This window comes from Copadichromis virginalis, linkage group LG9 (genome assembly GCF_057382275.1).
Source record: "Copadichromis virginalis isolate Kocher_CV1m ecotype Utaka linkage group LG9, C_Virginalis_male_GT1.1, whole genome shotgun sequence".
Classification (NCBI taxonomy): domain Eukaryota; kingdom Metazoa; phylum Chordata; class Actinopteri; order Cichliformes; family Cichlidae; genus Copadichromis; species Copadichromis virginalis.
Window position 1 is genome coordinate 2,803,149 of NC_140626.1, and position 22,137 is coordinate 2,825,285.

At 41.4% G+C, this 22,137-nt stretch overlaps 1 protein-coding gene across 1 annotated transcript; it reads left to right on the plus strand.

The window, feature by feature from the left end:
• Nucleotides 1-12,388: 12,388 nt before the first annotated feature.
• LOC146701102 (sterile alpha motif domain-containing protein 3-like) lies at nucleotides 12,389-20,775 on the plus strand. The gene is made up of 10 exons (XM_085467426.1): nucleotides 12,389-12,509; nucleotides 13,532-13,616; nucleotides 16,221-16,335; nucleotides 16,670-16,858; nucleotides 16,943-17,030; nucleotides 17,886-18,047; nucleotides 18,159-18,368; nucleotides 18,836-19,001; nucleotides 19,849-19,928; nucleotides 20,080-20,775. The coding sequence occupies exons 2-10, from the start codon at nucleotides 13,535-13,537 to the stop codon at nucleotides 20,380-20,382; spliced, it is 1,395 nt and encodes a 464-aa protein (XP_085323552.1). The 5' UTR covers nucleotides 12,389-12,509; nucleotides 13,532-13,534; the 3' UTR covers nucleotides 20,383-20,775.
• Nucleotides 20,776-22,137: the final 1,362 nt, after the last annotated feature.

A 22,137-nucleotide genomic window follows, 5' to 3' on the forward strand; every position in this document is an offset into this window, starting at 1 on the left:
GAAACGGTATTAACTGCAGTAGTGGTTGATCACAGAACCGTCATTTATAATTGATTTTTGCGATAGTTAATTGTGGTTAATTGCTTAATACTGAACCAAATATAATCACATATAAGTTTAATCGCTATAAGGAAAAAGAAAGTATGGTTCTAATGGTTCTAGTGAGAGGCCTCCCCCTCAGAGTCCGTATGAAGACAGCCTTGGATGTGTGTTTGTGGAAACGTTGGGCAGTGAGTGAGCGACACCAAGGTGCAACTAATCTTAGATAAATGTCTCAATTTAAACGTATGATTTAATAAAAGAAATTGTATCGAGTATATTGTGATCATCAAACACAGAGTTTTGAAGGGAAAAGGTTAAAGAAAGTATTCCTGGATTAAAAAGAGCAGAAATGGATGTTCATGTGAAAATGAACTGAAGATAAATTACACGAGCTGAATGAAACGTGAAGTATTAATATGTGAATTATTGACAAATTACAATAAGTATAACACAAAATAGAAGAAAATGTAATGAAGCTAATTCAAAGTTTAAACTGTGTTTTAAATTATGTCTATAAAAAGTCATATAAGGAGAGGATTATGTGGTGTTGCTGGACATTGGAAGATTATATGTCGACAACTGTGATTGGATGTCCAGAGGGGAGAAGAGGGAGGGGAGGAAATTGGGCAGATGAGTATAAAAGATAGAAACAGCACCTAGAAACATTCTGGGACACTTCCTCTAATTCTCACAATGAGCAGACTCCAGAGAGTCCACAATTATATCAAACAACGCTAGAGGGGTTACCGAAACTGTAAACCTGAAAAAGTTTTGTATTCATTCTTTTTTCTGTCTGCTCATTTTTTTTGCTGTATTTAAGTATAAATTTTCATTGGATTTTCATTGTTCCCTGCTGGACTTGTCTTCTCTCCTATTGGACAAAGAGAAGGGCATTGGTGGCCAAGGCGTGTTCATTCTCTCAACCTGTCTCCTCACAACAATAAGAACAAGGTCAACACTGAGTCAGAGTAAGTTCATTAGATAAGTATAATTCAGTTCAATTTTATTTATACAGCACCAAATCCCAACAACAGTCACTTCGAGGCGCTTTATATTGTAAGGTAGGCCGTACAATAATAAAAAGAAAAGGAGGAATCTCAACAATCACATAAATATTAGAAAGAGATATCGGGAGCTGAAATTAGCAAAGATGCTCTATATGCATATATATAGCGGGAGGTGCCCACAGCAGCACCTGCTGCTTGTTGAGAGTAAGAGCAATACCTGCTTTCACACCAGAAAGTCATCATAAGTCTCCAATAACACCAGCAAAAGTCGCCAGATTTGTCGCTAGTTGCTTTTTAGAAAGAAAATTGCTAAGGGTGTCTGAAAACTCGCTAAAGATAGCGACAAAGTTGCTAAGTTGGCAACACAGCTTGATGAGTTCCAAGACTTGGACAATATTATACAGACCGGAAAAACAAAAGTCAAACTTTTTGGAGTGTTTGAATCCCATTAGGAGGAATGGGAATTTTGTGCAACAGAATGGTATATAACATGGTTGCATCACCCCCACCGAGGTCTCCTGTGCGGACTTTGCTGCTGTGCAGGACAGTTTATCTTCATCACTGATTATCTCTGTCTTTGGTATTTTGGATACAGAAAATAGGTGATTTCTTTTTCTCTTTTTTGCCATGCTCTTACACCATCAGTCACAAGAGACACACACACAGAAACACACGCACACTTGTGTGTGTACCCGGCCCCCAAAAGGACATTGTTGCCCTTAATCATCACTAGTGATGCAACTCAGCTTTCATATCTTTTTATATAACCATTTAAACCTATTTACAGGTCAGTCAGGTGTTCTGCATCAAATAAGCAGTCACAAATCTAATTTTATTTTGCCTAAAACGCCAGAATCGCAGGTTAAACCTCACAAAATTTAACCTAAACAGCTAAAACAGTAAATGAGAGCAGGAACACGGATTCTGCACAAAGATGTAAACGCAAAGCACGGACCCACTGACGGATCAGAATCAGTGAGATGTCGCCTTTCTCACCCGATGGCACGGACATGGTCGGGGCTGAAAGCCGACAGCTTGCTGATTCTGATCCGTCAGCAGGACCGCACTTTGTGTTTACTCCCTTTTTGTGATAGATTCTGAAGCTGCAGGTTTTTATCTCTCTCCAAACAATATTGACTGAACCAGCAGCAAAAGAAGATCCAAACTACGCTTCACATAAACATCGTCATGAATTCACTCTAAGTTTTGCTGTTTTGCTTCCACCAGGATAAAATCACACTCCATGCAGAGCTCGCTGTCTCTCTGTACTTCAAGAACAGTTTTCCATCTAAAAATCTGTTTTCTGCATTATTCTCTTACTTATTACGCACCAGTCTACCGTTGTTTACAGGCTGTCGGCCGCGTTTTTTTTTTTCCTTTTACTTAATTCCGAAAAGAAAGCCTCATTTCTGCTGTTCAATAGGCTACTAAACAAATTTTAACTTTTTAAAATGATGCAAAATTTCAAAACGCTCAGCTGTGTCTCTAATCAAACCTTTATAACTTTGCTCTGCTTCTCTTCAGCTGCATCAAGTCATGTTCATATGTTGATTAATGACTTTCTTTCGTTTTGATCTACTGCAGAATATTTTTAAGGTAATCTGCTATAAAATCCCAGGCAAGGAACGTCGCCTTCATGTTTTTCTGTGTTTTATCCTCAGTTACTTTGACACAAAAGCATCTGCTGTGATGTTTACACTTTTGATAAAGTCTTGCAAGTGTCAGCTTTCTTTTTATAGATATAAATATACGGAAATGTACTGATACGTGATCGGAATTATAATATTTCTGACCTTGTGAATCAGAATCGGATTGATTCTAGAAATCAGTGACAATACCCAGCCCTACTTGCGGCCGCAGCACAATGCAGCGGCTTCAGCAATGGAGATGCTGAACATGGTCTATTCTATGTCCCCAGTCTCCCTCGTAGTACTGTTGAAGCTCTGCTGGAGGTGTGAGTTGAAGATCTCGCGGACCAGGGCCTCTGCTAGGCATTCCCAGCACACCCTCACTGTACGTTTAGGCACGCCAGGTCTGTCCAGCATCCTCCCCCTCCCACCTGATCCAACTCTCCACCAGGTGGTGATCAGTTGAAAGCTCGGCCCCTCTCCAAGTGCCCAAAACATATGGCCTTAGGTTTGATGATACGATTATAAAATCGAGTGTCCTGGTGCCACATGCACTTATGGACACTCTTATGTTCGAACATGGTGTTCGTTATGGCCAAACTGTGGTTTGCACAGAAGTCCAATAACAAAACACCGCTTGGGTTCAGAGCCGGGAGGCCGTTCCTCCCAATCACGCCCCTCCAGGTCCTGCTGTCATTGCCCATGTGAGCATTGAAGTCTCCCAGTTGGTCAAGAGAGTCCCCAGGTGGAGCACCTTATTCATAATTAAGAATAATTAAGTCATTCATTACGGAAACAGTGAAAAACAGCCGAAAACACATGAGCTGCTGCTACCAGCGCAGCAGAGCACCATGGTAACTAATTTTATACATTTGTTGTATCAAAGTAATTGTAAATTGCACCTTTTCACCCACTTCCCTTAAAGTGTGAGGGGGCTCAAACAGCAGTGTTCAGCTTGCCTCTTCCTTGTCTTCTATAGCAGTCTTTTTCAAACTGTGGTACGCGTAACACTAGTGGTACTTGGGTTCTCTCTGGTGGTATGCGGGAAATCTCCAATTTTTTTAAAGATTCAATAATACACCATTGTGGAGGTATGCAAGGACGATACAAGAGTTCCCAAGACTCTTCTGGGTAAGAAGATGATGGTAAAAACACAACCCTTTTCCACTGTGCCGTCGTGCTGCGATCCCAGCCACCATCGATGAGTCGGAGGCCCCCAGGAGAATCGTGGGGCCGCGGGAGATGCCGTCAGTGAGTCGGGAACTATTGCCTGGATGCCGAAGCTCCTAGTATCCAGGAGAATGCAATCCGCTTCTTCTGCGAGTGAGCAGTAATCCTTCACGGCAAGCACAAAGCCATGCAAAAACCACAAAGGAGGGTCATGAAGCCAAAAATCCGGCAGCTTAACTGCCACAGCACAAATTAAAACGTACAGCTCTGCTATCACTTCCAACATAAATGAAGACAGGAAACTAAGCAGCAGTGACGTTTGTAGGGTTACTGAAGTTGGGCTAGCTGGTATATCATGATGTGCTACGTGGTGGTTAGCTACACAGCTATGTTAGCATAACATAAACACAGTGAAGCTGGAGGATGAACGCTAACGTTTTCCCACTCAGTGAGGGTTCTCGATGGTTAGGAACAAATGTAATCACATGGCAAGATGCTGTAAACGGACCAAACTTCAGTCAGGAGAACAACTGCAATATAAGGTTAGTCATTCATATACTGCTGCATTGGCTGGGCTGTAGTTACATCGTAAGGTTTTAAAAATTGAGCTTTAAAATGATTAGTAGAGATAGGCCGACAGTGATCACTGACTTTTTTAGGGGCTTGTTGAGATTAAATAGAACAAGATAAAAAGCATTAAAACATGTTAAAAACACAACAGCCTTAATAAATGCAGAGTAGTTTAGACCCGGAAGCAGGATTCATCACATCATCACTTAAAGATTGGCTATCCCACCTAATATGAATGTTTCAATGCAGTACAGTTGTTATTATTATCACTCGTCACATCCTGTTTATGACACTTCAAACAAATAACATTCATATAAGAAACAAAATTCTCTTGTGTAAACTGTATGTGGTGTTTATTAGGCCTATACTACTGTACTTTAATGTCGGTCATAAGCCATATATTTTATGAAGTGGAACCACTGCTCTACAGTATGTATGTCAGAAAGCCTTTCTCCTGGAAATCAGCCTTGCTTGCCCACGTTAGGGCCCTCCAACTCTCCCTTTACCCAGCAACTTAGAGATGCAGTGAGCAGGTGGTTGAGCATTTGGATAAGATCTTAAAATCTATCATTCATAAGTTCATTTATAACAACAAACACAGTCAGAATCAATTGCTAGACCCTGTGTTGTTTGTAGCAAAAGAGATGAGCTGGTATTCAGTAGAAAATTCAAATTCAAATTTTATTTGTCACGTACACAGTCATACACAGTACGATATGTAGTGAAATGCTTGGACAACTGCTCGTGACCTAAAGAAAACAAAAAAGGAAAAGGCTATGAATAAGATAGGAAATAAATATGAAAAATTAAAAAGGGTAAATTTAACTATGAAGGAATAAAATATAAATTAAGGTTAAAAATGAAATAACTGTACAACACAAATTAGAATGAAGGGTAAATTTAACTGGGAGAATAAGATAAAATATATAAATTAAAGTTGAAAATAAAATAACTGTACAACAAAATACACAATATAGAACTATATAAGAATGTATGAAGAAATCTAAATATAAATAAATATATACACAATAACAGCAGCTGTACAAGTATTAACTGGAAATGAAGAATATAGTGACCAGTGTTGTGCAAAACCAAAGTCCAGAAAGTCCAGTGTGTGTGTAAGAACCATATGTGTGGATCAGTACTGTGTGGTGGTGTGATTGAGAGACCGTATCGCCTGCGGGAAGAAGCTCCTCCTCAGTCTCTCTGTGTTGGTCTTCAGGGAGCGGAATCGCTTTCCTGACCTCAGCAGAGAGAACAGTCTGTTGTTGGGATGGCTGAGGTCCTTCACGATCTTCCTGGCCTTGGTCCAGCACCGCCTGCTGTAGATTGAGTGCAGGTCAGGGAGCTCGGAGCGGATGGTGCGCTCAGCTGACCGCACAACCCTCTGTAGAGCTCGTCTGTCCTGCATGGTGCTGTTCCCGAACCAGGTTAAGATGTTTCCCGCCAGGATGCTCTCTATGGTGCACGAGTAAAAGTTCCTGAGCACCTTGGAGGGCAGTTGGAAGTCTCTCAAGCGTCTGAGGTGGTAGAGATGCTGTCGAGCCTTTTTCACCACGGTGTTGATGTGACAGGACCATGACAGGTCCTGCGTGATGTGAACTCCGAGGTATTTGAAGCTGTCCACTCTCTCCACTGGGCACTCGTTGATGACGGGGGTCTGGTAGTTCCTCTCCTGCTTAGTGCTGAAGTCCACTATCAGCTCCTTTGTCTTACTGACGTTTAGAAGGAGGTTGTTCCTCTGGCACCAGTTCTCCAGATTCCTAATCTCCTTCAGGTAGGCTGTCTCGTTGTTATCAGAGATCAGGCCCACCACGACGGTGTCGTCAGCAAACTTGATGATGGTGGTGGAGCTGGTAGTGGCCACACAGTCATATGTGTACAAAGAGTACAGCAGGGGGCTCAGAACACACCCCTGGGGGGCTCCAGTGCTGAGAGTGGTGGAGGCTGAGACATGTCCGCCCATCCTTACTGCCTGTGGTCTGCCAGTTAGGAAGTTGGAGATCCACTGACACATAGATGAGCTGAGTCCCAGATGCTCCAGCTTGGTGGTGAGTGTGGAGGGAATTATGGTGTTAAATGCAGAGCTGTAGTCTATGAAGAGCATTTTAACATAATTCCCCCTTCTAGTGTCCAAGTGAGTGAGTGATGTGTGGAGGAGATGAGAGATGGCATCGTCTGTGGAACGATTTGGACGGTAAGCGAACTGTAGTGGGTCCAGTGTGTCTGGTAGTGAAGAAATGATGAAGTCTCTGACCAGGCGTTCAAAGCACTTCATCACTACTGAGGTGAGGGCTACAGGGCGATAGTCATTGAGAGAAGCAGGGTGGGGTTTCTTCGGGACAGGAACAATGATGGACTCTTTGAAGCATGTGGGGATCACCGACTGAGATAAAGAGATGTTGAATATCTCAGTGAACACAGGAGCTAGCTGGTATGCGCAGTCTCTGAGGATACGACCTGGGATGCCGTCTGGTCCTGCTGCTTTCCTGGTGTTCACTCTCTTGAAGGCTCTCCTTACTTCATGCTCGGAGATGACGAGCACATTTCCGGTGCTGGCAGTATCTTCCTGTCTGCAGCCCTTAGCGCCGCTAACACTAGCATTGTTGGAGACCTTAGCTGCAGCCTCGAAGCGAGCATAGAAAGTGTTCAGCTCGTCTGCCAGAGTCACGGCCGCGTTCGTCATACCGGTTGTTGGTGCTTTATAGTCCGTTATTGTCCTTAGTCCCCGCCACAGGCTCCTAGAGTCACTCTGTTGGAGTTGTGACTCTAGTTTCCTCCCGTAGCGCTGCTTCGCCTCTTTCACCGCCCTCCGCACGTTATATGACGCGGCTTTGTACGGGTCCATGTCCCCCGTCATGAGTCCCGTGTTGTAGGCAGCGGTGCGGGATCTCAGAGCGTCGCGGATGGTTTTATCCACCCACGGCTTCTGGTTGGGAAACGTTGTGATAGTCTTTGTCTCCACGGTATCATCCGCTAGTTTCCCAATGAATCCCACAACAGCTTCCGTAAACACGTTGACGTCATCGTCGGAGCTGTTTCTGAACATGCCCCAGTCTGCGTCATCGAGTGCGTCCTGTAACGGGGCCACCGATTGATCCGTCCAGCGCGCGACCTTCCTCTGAACCGGAACTTCCTGTTTCAGCCTTTGTTTGTATTTTGGCATGAGGAAGATGGCAGCGTGATCAGATTTGCCAAACGGGGGGCGGGATTGTGCCTTGTAGCCGTCCTTGACCGTAGTGTAGCAGTGGTCCAGTGTCCTTTCACCCCTGGTGGGGCAGGTGATGTGTTGATAAAAGTTCGGCGCTGCGCGTTTGAGGTTGGCGCTATTAAAGTCCCCCGTCACAATAAGCGCAGCGTCCCGGTGTTGTGTCTGGTGCTGTGTGAGTGCCTCATGCAGCTCGCATAAGGCGGTGACCGTGTCCGCTTGTGGTGGAATATAAACGGCACTTACAATGACCGATGTAAATTCCCGAGGTAGATAAAAAGGACGACACATGATGGACAGTAGTTCCAGATTTGGTGTGCAGGAGCGTGTGAGAGGAACAACGTTCGCACTGTTGCACCAGTTGTTGTTCACCATTAAACACACGCCGCCTCCCCTTGACTTCCCCGAGTCCCGTGTCCTGTCCATGCGGTGAACCGAGAAGAACTCGGCCGGCTGGATGGCGTGGTCCGGCACCGCTGGGTTCAGCCATGTCTCGGTGAAGCAGAGGAGATTGCAGTCCCGAATGTCTCTCTGGAACTTTACCCTGGCCCTGAGGTCGTCAAGCTTGTTCTCCAGTGACTGGACGTTGGCGAGCAGGATGCTAGGCAGAGGTGTGCGGTGTGCACGAGCTCTCAGCCTGTTCCTGACGCTGGCTTGCTTCCCTCTAGGCCGCCGCCGCGGTGGCCTAGAGAAAACCTCGTGGGGCCTTTTTATGGCCTCTGACAGTGGACTGTGCTTGTCCTGCTAGATCTCATTTCGATACTGTTGACCATAACATTTTATTAAAACGATTAGAGCACGCTGTAGGTGTTGAAGGTACTTCACTACAGTGGTTTGAATCAAATGTATCTATAACAGACTTCAGTTTGTTTTTGTAAACACAGAGTCCTCTTCACACACTAAGGTTAATTATGGCGTTCCACAGGGTTCAATCAGAATCAGAAAGACTTTATTTATCCCCAAGGGGCAATTAACATACAGCAGAGCAGCATGGCATTGAAGGCAAAGATGCTAGAACCAATGCTGTTTACATTATACATGTAAACAGAATTATACATGCAGTATCATTAGAAGGCATAGCGTACATTTTACTGCTATGGAGATGACACCCAACTTTTTCTCTGCATGAAGCCAGATAACACACACCGGTTAGTTAAACAGCAGGGATGTCTTGGCTTGACTTGAATGATCTCCAATTTTCTGCTTCAAAATTCAGATAAAACTGAGGTTATTGCACTTGGCCCTAAAAGTCTTGTCAGATGCTTACTCTGGTTCCTGTTTTGATAAAGCATATGGTTAGGGATGGATATTGTTGATCTACTCTAATAGGCTGCTGGGGGATCCCAGTGATGCAATGAGTGTTTCTTCTTCTGTCACCTTTTTCAATCACTATGTATTTATACACCTCTCTACATTTTATCATTAGTTATTATCAATCTCTGGCTCTGTTCCACAGCGTGGCTTTGTCTTCCTTCTCTCACCCCAGCTGGTCGGGGCAGATGACCACGCCGCCCTGAGCCTGGCTCTGCTGGAGTTTTGTGCCTAGAGCAGGGGTCTCGAACTCCAGTCCTCGAGGGCCGGTGTCCTGAAACTTTTCCATGTGTCCTTGTTGCAACACACCTGAATAAAATTAGAAGGTCATTAGCAAGAGTCTATAGAACTTGACTGCATGCTGAAGTGGCAACCTCTAACCCTGCTCAAGTAAATTTAAGTAAATGTACGCGTTTGGAAAAATGTACTTCTAAAAGTACTTTTATTGGACCATGTTCATTCACTCATGAGCTGCTATAACAGGAATCAAATGGCTGAATTGCCACCTCAGCAGTCACGTTCTATAGTCTTGCTAATATCCTACAAATCGTATTCAGGTTTGCTGCAGCAAGGAAATATGGAAAAGTTTCAGGACAGCGGCCCTCGAGGACTGGAGTTTGAGACCCCTGGCCTAGAGGCAACTGTTGTTGTGATTAAGCACTATATTAATAAAATAAAATGGATGGATAAACACAGTGTATAGAAATAATAATAATAATAACAAATGCATGCTCAATCATCCAGGTAAGTAAATCCCAAAAAATTGACTTTCTTTATCCATCCTTTAACTTGTCTTTATCCTTCAAGCTTGGGTCCTCTAACAGAGGAGTTCCTCTTCTTGCCAGAGATCTTCGATGACGACAGGATATTAGCTTGGTTGTTATCAACCACCCTAGGGGGCACACTCAGAAAAATTATGGTTCTTAAATGGTTCTTCAGATGTCTTCATGGTTCTTTAAAGAACCATCATACGTCAAAGAACCTTTTTATTTTGTGGATGGTTCTTCAGCTATTACAAATGGTTCTTTAAAGAACAAAAGGTTCTTCATCCTTAGCAATCTAAGTTTGATGGTGTAAATGGCATAAATAATATTCACTTTAATGAGGGTTTAAATTATACTGTGTGTTTTGTTTGTGTGCGGGGGGGGACAGATGGTGGGATACTGAATATTCAAATTAAAGTTAGAAACACTTGCTTAAAAATATTCTGGTGGCAGGGGTGGGGGCCAAAGCCTGAAGACCCCCAGCACCCACCCTGCAAACCCACTGATCACAAATAATGTGGTAACAGAATATAGAATTTATTATTAAGCCGTTTATGAATATGGTGAATTTATAAATTAACAATCCATTCGGGGGATATTAGACAGATTCAGATACTGATCTATATCAGATCTCTCTCTCTCTCTCTCTCTCACATATATATATATATATATATATATATATATATATATATATATATATATATATATATATAAAACACCCAGCACGCCCCTGCGGGCGGTTTATCCTTCAAGCTCGGGTCCTCTACCAGAGGCCTGGGAGCTTGAGGGTCCTGCGCAGTATCTTAGCTGTTCCCAGGACTGCGCTCTTCTGGACAGAGATCTCCGATGTTATTCCCGGGATCTGCTGGAGCCACTCGCCTAGCTTGGGAGTCACCGCACCTAGTGCTCCGATTACCACGGGGACCACCGTTACCTTCACCCTCCACATCCTCTCGAGCTCTTCTCTGAGCCCTTGGTATTTCTCCAGCTTCTCGTGTTCCTTCTTCCTGATATTGCTGTCATTGGGAACCGCTACATCGATCACTACGGCCGTCTTCTTCTGTTTGTCTACCACCACTATGTCCGGTTGGTTACCCACCACCATTTTGTCCGTCTGTATCTGGAAGTCCCACAGGATCTTAGCTCGGTCATTCTCCACCACCCTTGGGGGTATCTCCCATTTTGACCTCGGGACTTCTAGGTTATACTCGGCACAGATGTTCCTGTACACTATGCCGGCCACTTGGTTATGGCGTTCCATGTATGCCTTGCCTGCTAGCATCTTGCACCCTGCTGTTATGTGCTGGATAGTCTCTGGGGCATCTTTACACAGCCTGCACCTGGGGTCTTGCCTGGTGTGATAGACCCCAGCCTCTATGGATCTTGTACTCAGAGCTTGTTCTTGTGCTGCCATGATTAGTGCCTCTGTGCTGTCTTTCAGTCCAGCTTTGTCCAGCCACTGGTAGGATTTCTGGATATCAGCCACCTCCTCTATCTGCCGGTGGTACATACCGTGCAGGGGCCTGTCCTTCCATGATGGTTCCTCGTCTCCCTCCTCATTCTTGGGTTTCTGCTGCCTGAGGTATTCACTGAGCACTCGGTCAGTTGGGGCCATCTTCCCAATGTATTCTTGGATGTTCCTTGTCTCATCCTGGACTGTGGTGCTGACACTCACCAGTCCCCGGCCCCCTTCCTTCCGCTTAGCGTACAGCCTCAGGGTGCTGGACTTGGGGTGAAACCCTCTATGCATGGTAAGGAGCTTTCTTGTCTTTATGTCAGTGGCTTCTATCTCCTCCTTTGGCCAGCTTATTACCCCAGCAGGGTACCTGATCACGGGCAGGGCGTATGTGTTGATGGCCCGGATCTTGTTCTTACCATTCAGCTGACTCCTCAGGACTTGCCTGACCCTCTGCAGGTACTTGGTGGTTGCAGCCTTTCTAGCGGCCTCTTCATGGTTCCCATTTGCCTGCGGGATCCCCAGGTACTTGTAACTGTCCTCTATGTCTGCAATGTTGCCTTCTGGTAGTTCAATCCCCTCAGTTCTGACTACCTTCCCTCTCAGCTGGATAGCGTAGTGGTTAAACTACACGCCTTTGGAACAGAGGATCGCAAGTTCGATTCCTGCCTGGGGCGTCTGTATCCAGTAAGGGTCCTAAGGCTAGACCCCCTATGCTAAGCAAGCCTACCGCAGACATGAGCGAGACAGATAAATATGAAGGCATGCCGGCTCGGACGTCGCCCGGATCAACAAGGTCCGCGTCAGGTGTTGAGGAACCAGGGCACCCTGACGAAAAGTGGGCTACTGGAACAAGAAGGCATCGGTGGGCAAGGGACGAAAACAGGGCGTTGTTGGAATGCTACTACGCAAGTAACCCCGGCGGAAGGGGCTACATGAATAGGATGAGGGACCTATGGATATATATATATCATAATGATAATACTAGTTACTGTGAACTTTACAAACCACCCAGCAGTATGTAAAGTCAAATTATAAAATAATATAAGTAAATAATAATTGCACATGTGATCTGAGTACTTGTTTATCACTGCGCAATTTATTATTATATGTGTCAAGCCAAATAAATGACAGGGAGAGAGAGAGACATGGAGAGTGAGAGAGACGTTAGAACACGTAGTACAACCAAAGGGGGGGGGGGGCAACTGTAGGGATGCGCATGCGCACACAGATCGCGCGAGCCTTGAACTTTCTAACGGAAAGAAAACTTTCTCTCGGACGTTGCCAGTGGATAACAGTCTTCAGTACCTGCTGGTCTTTAAAGGATTCTGGATTCCTGGACTGTTGGAAAAGGTAAAACATTTTCATAAAACCTTTTTATTGTTTTGTTTTTGTTACTCGTCATTGTAGCTTGCTGTTAATGTTGTGCTAACAGTAATGGTTAGATACGTTAGCCTTTGACGTTAACGCAGTTTAGTATCTGGTATAAAGACCTGTTTTCCTAACAAAACCACTGTTACAATTAAGTGAAGGTGCTCCCAATTAATTTGGCCTGTAAAATATGTGGCTATATTGCGTGCTGCGTACATAAACTAATGTCAGCTAGACAGATATTAAAATTAATAATATGGTTAAAGTCACCAAAATGGCGCCTGAAGCCTGTTGTGTGAGCTCTGTGTCTGGTCTAGAAACTCAGAAATTCAGTAGCCTGTACTTTGAATTGTGGAGTAGTTGTATAAAATACAGCAATGCATAAGTGTTTTGAATAAACAGAAATGTGACACATGAGAAGTTGTGTCTTTGACTGTTACTGTATAACTTATTTTCAGAGTAGTTGACAAATTATGCTCCAGTCATTTGATGTTACCAAGATAATGTCCGTTTTTATTATAGTTAAAATTTTTTTATGTACATTTCATTTATCCAACATCATATATTAGGCAAAAAAGAGGTCATTATACTAACAAGACCAGATAATCCAAAGCATAAAATAATCAATATTTATCTGAAGAAGGCTTAAAAGTTAGAATAAACGGTGGTATAGTGGTTAGCGCTGCTCCCTCACAGCTAGAAAGACTCTGTTCAATTCCCAGGGTCAACCGGGTGCCTTTTTGTGTGGAGTTTGCATGTTCTCCCTGTTTCTGTGTGGGTTTCCACCCACAATCCAAACATACATATCTGAATGACGACCCTGCCATGGACTGGCAACCTGTCCAGGGTCTACCCCGCCTAAAAAAAACAGCTGGGATAGGCTCCAGCACCCCTCCGATCCTTATGATGATAAAGCGGCTTGGAAAATGAATGAATAAAAAATAAATAAGTTTTTGATGTCACAGAATAAAACAATGTAATGGCATTTTGTTTTGTTTTAACAGATCATGGCTCAGCAGTGGACTGTTGGAGAAGTATCTCTTTGGCTTGGGGAAAATGAATTGGCAGATTATCAACAGGTCTTTGTAGGTGAGCATTTCTATGGATGTGCCATATCAGTGTCCACAGTGCTCCACAAGAAAACCAACATATGAAAAACTGCTGAAACATCAACAGATATACCATGAAAGTGAATGTGGATTCTTCATTGTCTGCAGACTAGAAGACTGTCCCAGAAAGTTTTTGTCTGTGAAATCTTTGAAAAATCACACAAGGAAGAAACATAAATATCAGAAACAAGGATTAGAGTCTGCCCCAGACTGTGACCCTGTCATCCAGGAAACTGTTGAATTTCCCCAATCATCTGAACAAACTCTGAGTGAACTTGTAGAGAACTTTACAGAGACTGTGAGAAAACAACTGGCATTGTTTTCCTTGAATCTTCAAGAGAAAAGTATTGTAAATAGAAAAGTTCAAACATTTGTTCTTAGTGAAGTAGAGTCACTTTTCAAGTATTTCATTGAAAACTATAGGGAGATATTTTCTAAATGTTTGCAGACTCTTAATTTTGATATATCAAGTTTTCATTATATTGATGACAATAGTTTGGTAGAACATTGCTTCAGTGCAGTCAGCAACACATATCAACTAGACAGATACTGTGTTGAGAAATTAAACCTGATTGAACCTGTTGAATGTATCCTGGGGATAGATCCTTTTACTGGGAAACAGGACACTTTTCAGTATATGTCACTTCTAAAAGTCTTAGAATTAATATGTAATGATCCTTACATTTTAAGACAAATTTTTAGGCCAGAATCCCGTGCTCCTGAAACCTTAACAGATTTTAGTGATGGGAAAATTTACAAAGAAAGTGATTTTTTTAACACAGACAACCCACATTTGAGAATTCAGTTGTACAGTGATGAATTTGAAGTTTCTAATCCATTAGGATCAAAGAAACGTCTACATAAAGTGTCTGCATTTTATTTTACTTTGGGAAATATTCCACCAAAAGACAGATCTGTTTTAAGACATATTCATCTGTTGATACTTGTCAAACATAGATTGGTGAAAACATATGGATTTGAGAAAATATTAGAACCATTAATTTGTGACCTACAGGTTTTGCAAGAATGTGGATTACGATTAAAATTTGAAGACAGACAGTACTGCATCAAAGGTGGTCTGGCCACAATATCTGCAGACAACCTAACCTCTCACACACTTGCAGGTTTTAGCTGCTCATTCAGTAATGGTAGAATATGCAGGTTTTGTATGTGTCATTACAAGGACCTGTCTAGGATCATTAGTGAGGGAGATTGTGTTCTTAGAACAAAGACTGTTCATGCATACCATCTGCAATGTGTTGAAGATGACCCCCACTGTAGGTCAGTGTATGGTGTAACTGGCCCATGTGCCTTCAACAAGCTGTCATATTTTGATACCACAAATGCATTCCCACCTGATGTAATGCATGATTTTCTTGAGGGGGTCATTCCTCTTGTTTTGAAGTCTGTTGTAAAAGCCTTGCACGAGGACAAAACCGTTACTATCCAAGAGGTGAATGACAGCATAAGGACTTTTAGTTTTGGACAGAATGACTGCACCTCCAAACCTGCTCTAATATCTGAGAAGGTAGCACTGGATGGAAATATCTCTGGAACTGCTGTTGAGAAATGGACATTATTTAGGACTCTGCCTTTCCTCATAGGCTCCAGGATTGAAAAGGGTAACAAGTTTTGGCAGCTTTATCTTTTGGTTCGAGAAATAGAAGAGATTATTCTTGCTCCAACCATCAGCACTGACTGGATTAGTAATCTACATGAACTGATCACTTACTTTTTGACAGATTTCATCAATCTGTTTCCTGGTGTGTTTACACCCAAGCTGCATTTTCTGCTACATTATCCTCAGCTCATCCTTGATTATGGGTCACTCCGCTCTCATTGGTGCATGAGGTTTGAAGCCAGACATCAAAATTTCAAGACAGTAGCATGAATCACCAATAACTATATTAATATTTGGAGCGATCATACACAAGCAGCAGTTAATAACTTATCACTTCAAGAACTTCCAGTGAACTTGCAGATTTGTTTGCAAAACTTGGAGACAGCCGTTACTGTGGATGAGAAACTCTGGACAAGTAAATGCATCATTTTAAACTCTGTAAAATATGCAGTTGGAGATTTCTTCATTTTGGAACTTGTGCATGCAGAGCAAATTCCACTGTTTGTGAAAATAGTCCTGATTGTGTATATCAGGGCCAACTGGTTTCTTGTTGGAAGACTTTTCACAACACTGGAGTTTATAAGACACCTTCAATCATACCACATCAGAGAGACTGATGATCTGTTGATATTCAAGCCTGGGGATGAGGTAGACTTTCATGCTTTGGACACATACAGATGTGATGGTCAAGACTTCATTACACTGATCCACCGACCTTTTAAGGCAGTCCATACCAAAGTTAGGTAAGATACATCCTAAACCATGACTTTTTAGTTAGGAGTTGTCAACCACTGTTAAAATGATTTTAACCACTTTTTGGCTATTCCACAGGTCTGTCATCATCTATAGTCACTAATGAACTCATAGCTGTTTTTTTAGTAATGTTTTATAATATTTTTATTCTTTATCTTCGACATGCTCATTTCTGTTTTGATCGTGTCTTATTGTTTTTCTGTGCCACAGACAATGAAATCGATGGATCGACACTTCTGCAGATGACTGAAAGAATGAGTGAGCGTCTTTTTCCAAAAGTGAAAGACCAAGTGAAATTTTTGTCTGCTGTAGAGAAGCTGAAAGAGTGAGTCTTAAGTTGACTGGTTGATTCACTGAATTGTACATTCATACAATCCAGTGTTTCCCCTCCCCTAGGTTTATGGTGTTGGAGGGTGGGGGGCAAGGGGTTGACGCAAGCCCTGTTCTGTTTCTCCAGCGTTGATGTGCATCACACACCCATTTACTTTCAAATTGAAATGTCACAGCCACTCTTACTCTCTGTTATGATTCTGTTTCTGTAGTTCAGCAGCTGTTATTGTACGTTTTAAATATGCGGATATTCCTGATGCAGGACACAAGGACACGTATATTCATGTCTTGTAACAAACTCTAAACATACTTCTTACTTCTTCTTGCAGTGGAAGGCAACACAAAGAAAAGCATACTGTGTCAGCACTCCAACCTATGTTTAACTGCAAAGTGCAGTTTCCTCCAGCTGTGCTCACTGCGTTGACCAATAAAGATGCAGCACTAAAGTCACCCACCAAGAACAGACTCAAAAACATGCTTATTCAAGCACTGTTTGACCACTTGAGTAATGAGACAATGTAAGTCTATATATAATTAAGATTTGATTCATTTAAAATACAGTATGTACATCAGAATTTAAGTTCATCATTCAAAATTTGCAGGTATCCCTCTCATGTGCAGTATGTAGACCTTCTGAGGACTGTCCTTCTGAGTTTTCCTTTTTTGAAGGAGAGTTATGGCTCTGGATATGTAAGTATTCCTGAAAAGCAAACATTGATACAATTGTCCAACAAATTGTCTTTGAATTGCCCAATTATTGGCTAATGAGTGTAACATGCTAACATTTTCATTGCTACATATTCAGAGGTTATCTGTTCCCTTGTGGCCACTACAATACAAGTATTAGTATTGTGATTTTTGAGGCAGATGTCGTGCAGTATGGTCAAACAATAAATAAAATATCAATTGCTCTTTTAAATTAATTGTTTCATTTCTCTGTGAATTCTCAAGTGAATGGTGTGAAATTCAGCATTATATTAGCTCTGTTTGCCTTTGTATCAGGATAGTGTAGTTTTTGTATTTAAAAAATTAAATTTGAAAATAGGGCAGGGATAGCTCAGTAGGTAGTGTGGTTATCCCATGATCGGAAGGTCGGGGGTTTGAATCAACTGAACGGCTACCCTGAGGTACCCTTGAGCAAGGTACCGTCCCTACACACTGAGTGAATGGGTTAAATGCAAAGAGAGAAATTTCCCTGTGGGGATCAATAAAGTATACATTATTATTAAAAGGTAGAGGTATTAACATATAGACTGAAAGATCATGACGAGTATGCTTGTAGGACATATTGCCATTAATACTTTATCTACCTTTTATAGTGTATTTAGCCAATCTAAAGTGCTCCAAACCTTTATATCATGTGTTCGATCAACTCCTAAGAGTTAAAGAAGAGATCTGTAAATAGGAACTAATTAGGTTATGACATGATTACAGCAAACCTACCAGCTTTATGTCACTCAAAGTTTTCTGGTAAATGTCTTGCATAAAGGGAGGACCTAGTTGCACCTATTTATGAATAATTAGTTACATTTTTATCATTTGTAGGATGCTCTGCATGAGTCTCTCAGGAACAAGTTTAAAAAGGAAAGAAGACCACTAGTAGACGTAGAGGAAATTGGAAAAATGAGACAGAAATACTCAGTTCCAAATTCAGGAAGAAAAAGATCATCAGATATCCAGCCCTGTATCCTTTTGAAAAAAACCAAGGCAAGTTAAATATGCTCAATGTTTGTTTGCCATTTTAAATTGTACATAAAAGTTAAAAGTATTGTTTGTTTGTTTTTTCTCTCAATATTTGCTAAACTTTTTAATAACCAGGATATCAATCCTCTTGACGATGGGGAGGATGAAAGGAGCACCGACCAACATGTATCAGTGATTAAGCAAGAGTGCCAAAAAACTAGGCCAAATGTGGATGTCATTCGAACGCACCTCAGGAAAATACAGAAGTACAGAACACACTACATTCTTCAGCATACTACTGAAGAGGTTCTACGAGAATTCCCATGTCTCACTATCCCTGTTGTGGTGAGTGTTTTATCAAAAACTGCAGCAAAAAACAACAATAACAATAGTGCACAGCAAAAACACGAATATGTACTGATGTGCTGCACATTTATACAGACTTCTAATAATCATGTACCTACAGGACAGGCAAAGTGACTGACTCAGCAGATTTCATGAGTAATAAAAGTACACTAACAGAACACTAACAGAAATTGCCACATTGACTATGTCTTTCTCTTTGGTTTTATTTTCATGCTACAGGATAATTTTGGACTAATCTGATGCCAATGATAGTTTTTTGGGAAGAATAGTCTAAACATCCCTTTTGCACAGCAATGTGTACTTGAGAATTAAAGTAAACAAATGCAAAATTATAATTTCTTCTCTAATGATAATTGATGTGTGAAATAATGATTGTTCTGGTTTGCTATATAATGGTATATATTATGGTACAAAGCTAATATGTATATGTTTATCCTTTAATTTAGCTTCTTGAAGAGGCTTCCATGTTACTTAAAACTGATGTGGACAAAAAAGTAATCCGAGGATTCAGTAAGTTGGCAGCGAAGCTTGTGTCAATAGCCCCAAACAGCAACCTTAAAAGCCTCTGCTTAAAATCTGTTGATGAGAGCCAGACAGACACTGAAAGAAAAGGTGAGGGCACTTGGCAATAATGAGCAAAAACAATTTTAACTCCTATCTCAGATACCACTTTTTAAGGTTTCACATACAGCACATTAGTAAACACAGTGTCCCTTACAACAGAGGTCCCCAACCCCCGGGCCTCGGACTGGTACCGGTCCGTGAGTCGTTTGGTACCGGGCCGCGAGAGTTGAGGCTCAGGTGTGAAATGTATAGTTTTTCAGGGTTTTTATCGGTTTTCAGCGTTATTTTGTTATCGTTTTTATCGTTTACTCGGTTTTCCTGGGTCTTTTCACGTGTGTTATGAATAAATTTTCTTTTTTTCGGTACCGGTACTAGTTTTATTTTGTTGCATTTATCCGCGACACCTTAAAGGCCAGTCCATGAAAATATTGTCAGGCATAAACCGGTCCGTGGCGCAAAAAAGGTTGGGGACCGCTGCTTTACAATATCCACAGACTGACATTTCTCCTGTCTCGTCTCTGCAATGATGTACTTTAAGATTTAACTGATATACCCTCGATGCTATATGTATCTCTATGAAGATTTTCAGTAATTCACACAATGTTTATCCCAAAAAATGTTCAGTGGCAGCTAGACTTGCTCTGCAAGTTCTTTAGGACTCAAATTATTTAAAGCTAGCAACTTACAGAACTGAACAACATTTTGGGGGTTTTGTATAAATGCTTAACATTTACACTGAATTACACTGAAAAGTTAATTAGGTATACATTTACTGCACTAATGCTTATGTTCTGCAAGACATTCAACTCCTGATAAAGGGACTCATATGGCCTTTACACCTTTGTATTAACAAAATTGGCCAGAAAATACTTACATATTTCTCTTTATTTTTCAGGTCAGATGGTAAACACAGCTGTTCTTCTCCTGCCATCTATTTTCAAAGAAAATGCCTCTCATCTCTTCGTCATAAATAAGGTAAATTTATATATTTTTTGGTATGGTGAGAGGGGGGGGGTCTTGAACAAATCCAGTATTTTACAGGAGTTTTATACTTTCATTGGGACAGCTGTTGTTTATACTTATTTAAACTATACTCCTCATTTCAAGAATTTAATTTCTGTTTCAGGATCCACACAGCCCGATACCTACAATCGTACTCAGCAGCAGTGACGGCAAGCCCTTGAGTGATTCAACTGAGGTCAATGTCCAGATGGATGGACAAAAAATGATTCTGGACAGTGGGGAAATGGACATTTCATTGGCGATGGGTATTGTCTTCTCCCTGTACCATGTCTACAATGTTGCCTATCCAAGTGAACTAAAAAAGACATTTTGCTTTTTGGAGGCATTTGTTCTCAACTTGGGAACTCTGACTACACCTGTACCAGTAGCTGTGCAAAGAATGGCAAATGCATTAAAGATCTCCTAGATTGCCAGCATAGTGCAGGTGAGAGACTGAAATTGTCCCAGTGTGGACTAACAAAGGACCATGAGTCTCACATTAAACTTAACTTACATAACTTAAGGCTGCAGTTCATTGATAATTTAAATAAAAAGATTGTTCTTGAAATAGTTTTACTGAAAATGCAAACATGCTGATGAAAATGTGTTGTTTAATTGTCTGTTATGAAAGTATTGCTATTTCTAATGTAAAAATTGTTGTTTTATCTATAGTATAATATTTATATGTATTTATAGTAAAGATATTTAATTATTACTGTTTAAATGACTTATATGCTATTATTAGTAGTGGTGTTGTGCTTAGCATTAAAATGTCTTTTTCTGTAATACAAAGTGCCAATAAACCATTAATATATGTCTATGTGCTTGTATTTATTTTACCCTACTCAAATTCAATTTATGATACATTTTATTTTGAAAGATTTAAAATGGTTCTTTAAAGAACCACCCAAAAAAGGTTATTTAAAATGGTTCTTTTAAAGAACCATTTGAAGGATCTTTTTAAAAATGGTTCTTTAAAGAACCCTTTCTTTCAGTGGTTCATTGAAGAACCTTTAAAGGTGCCCCAAAGAACCATTTCTTGATGGTTCTTTGGGGCACCTTTGAAGGTTCTTCAATGAACCACTGAAAGAAATGGTTCTTTAAAGAACTTTTGTTTGAAAGGTTCTTTGTGGCACCAAAAAAGGTTCTTCTATGGCATCAGTCTAAAGAACCACTTTTTGTTCCAGTTGGCACCTTTATTTTTCTGAGTGCATATCCCAATTTGACCTCAGGTCTTCAGGCAGAAAAAAACAAGAAACACGAGGAGCAAGAAGCATGAAGATACCAAAAGCATCTTGCTGAGGTGTTACTTGCTATGGGAAACTTATTAGTGTGGGAAAGGTATATAGTTGAGCCAGTATATATTTGATCCCATGTAGATTAGAGAAAACCCAAAATAAATTCAAGCTTGTGCACCCAGTTATTGTTTTTTTTATAATCCCCCTGGAAAGAGAAGAGTAGGATGAAATCATTAATAGTGGATGCTCATAAATGGTAAATAGTCTGATTCCTATATACGGCCTTTCTACTCTATACAACATACCACATTCACCCAGTCACACCCATTCACTTCCTTCTATTCCTTTAAGTGCTTACTAAGAGGCTAAAACAGCTTGTTTCATACAGTGGATGGTCTAATAAGCGGCACCAAAGCACAGAATAGAAATCATACAATGCTCTTCTACTCAAAATAAATACGGTGCCCTAACTTAATCATCTTAAGTAAACTCTACTCAATTTTTTGGAGGCAACGAGTTTGCATGGTTTTTTCCAGTCCTGTGAACTAATTAGATTTTACAGTGCAGAGTACAACAACACAAATATGAATCTGGGAAATTAAAAACTCGTTTGGCTCTCGGCGAAGGCAGTCACACTTTTTCTCCTCTCCTCTCCCTTATCTTCCCTGCTTAGCTTCTTATGTCCTTGTCTTGTCTCGTGTTTTTACTTTTCCCTGGAACACTCTCTCACAGTCTGTGTCTAAAACCTAAAAGAGAATTATGGATTTGATCAACTGGTCTCTGAATGCTATTGACACCCTTTTCTCAATGAGAAGTCTGGGCTCGGGAGAGCCTGAGTGCCCTGGAGGTATTTTCCCTGTCGGATACACGATGGACGGGTGACAGACATGGAGGATCGTGTGCCTGGCGGGACTGTCGATCGAGGACGCTGAAGATATCTATCT

What these genes read in the sequence shown, in the direction of transcription:
- LOC146701102 (XM_085467426.1), top strand. Translation starts at nt 13,535, where the DNA reads ATGGCTCAGCAGTGGACTGTTGGAGAAGTATCTCTTTGGCTTGGGGAA. An exon ending in TTATCAACAGGTCTTTGTAG is followed by an intron (nt 13,617 to 16,220) that starts GTGAGCATTTCT and finishes TCTGTGCCACAG; the next exon opens with ACAATGAAATCGATGGATCG. An exon ending in CACTTGAGTAATGAGACAAT is followed by an intron (nt 16,859 to 16,942) that starts GTAAGTCTATAT and finishes CAAAATTTGCAG; the next exon opens with GTATCCCTCTCATGTGCAGT.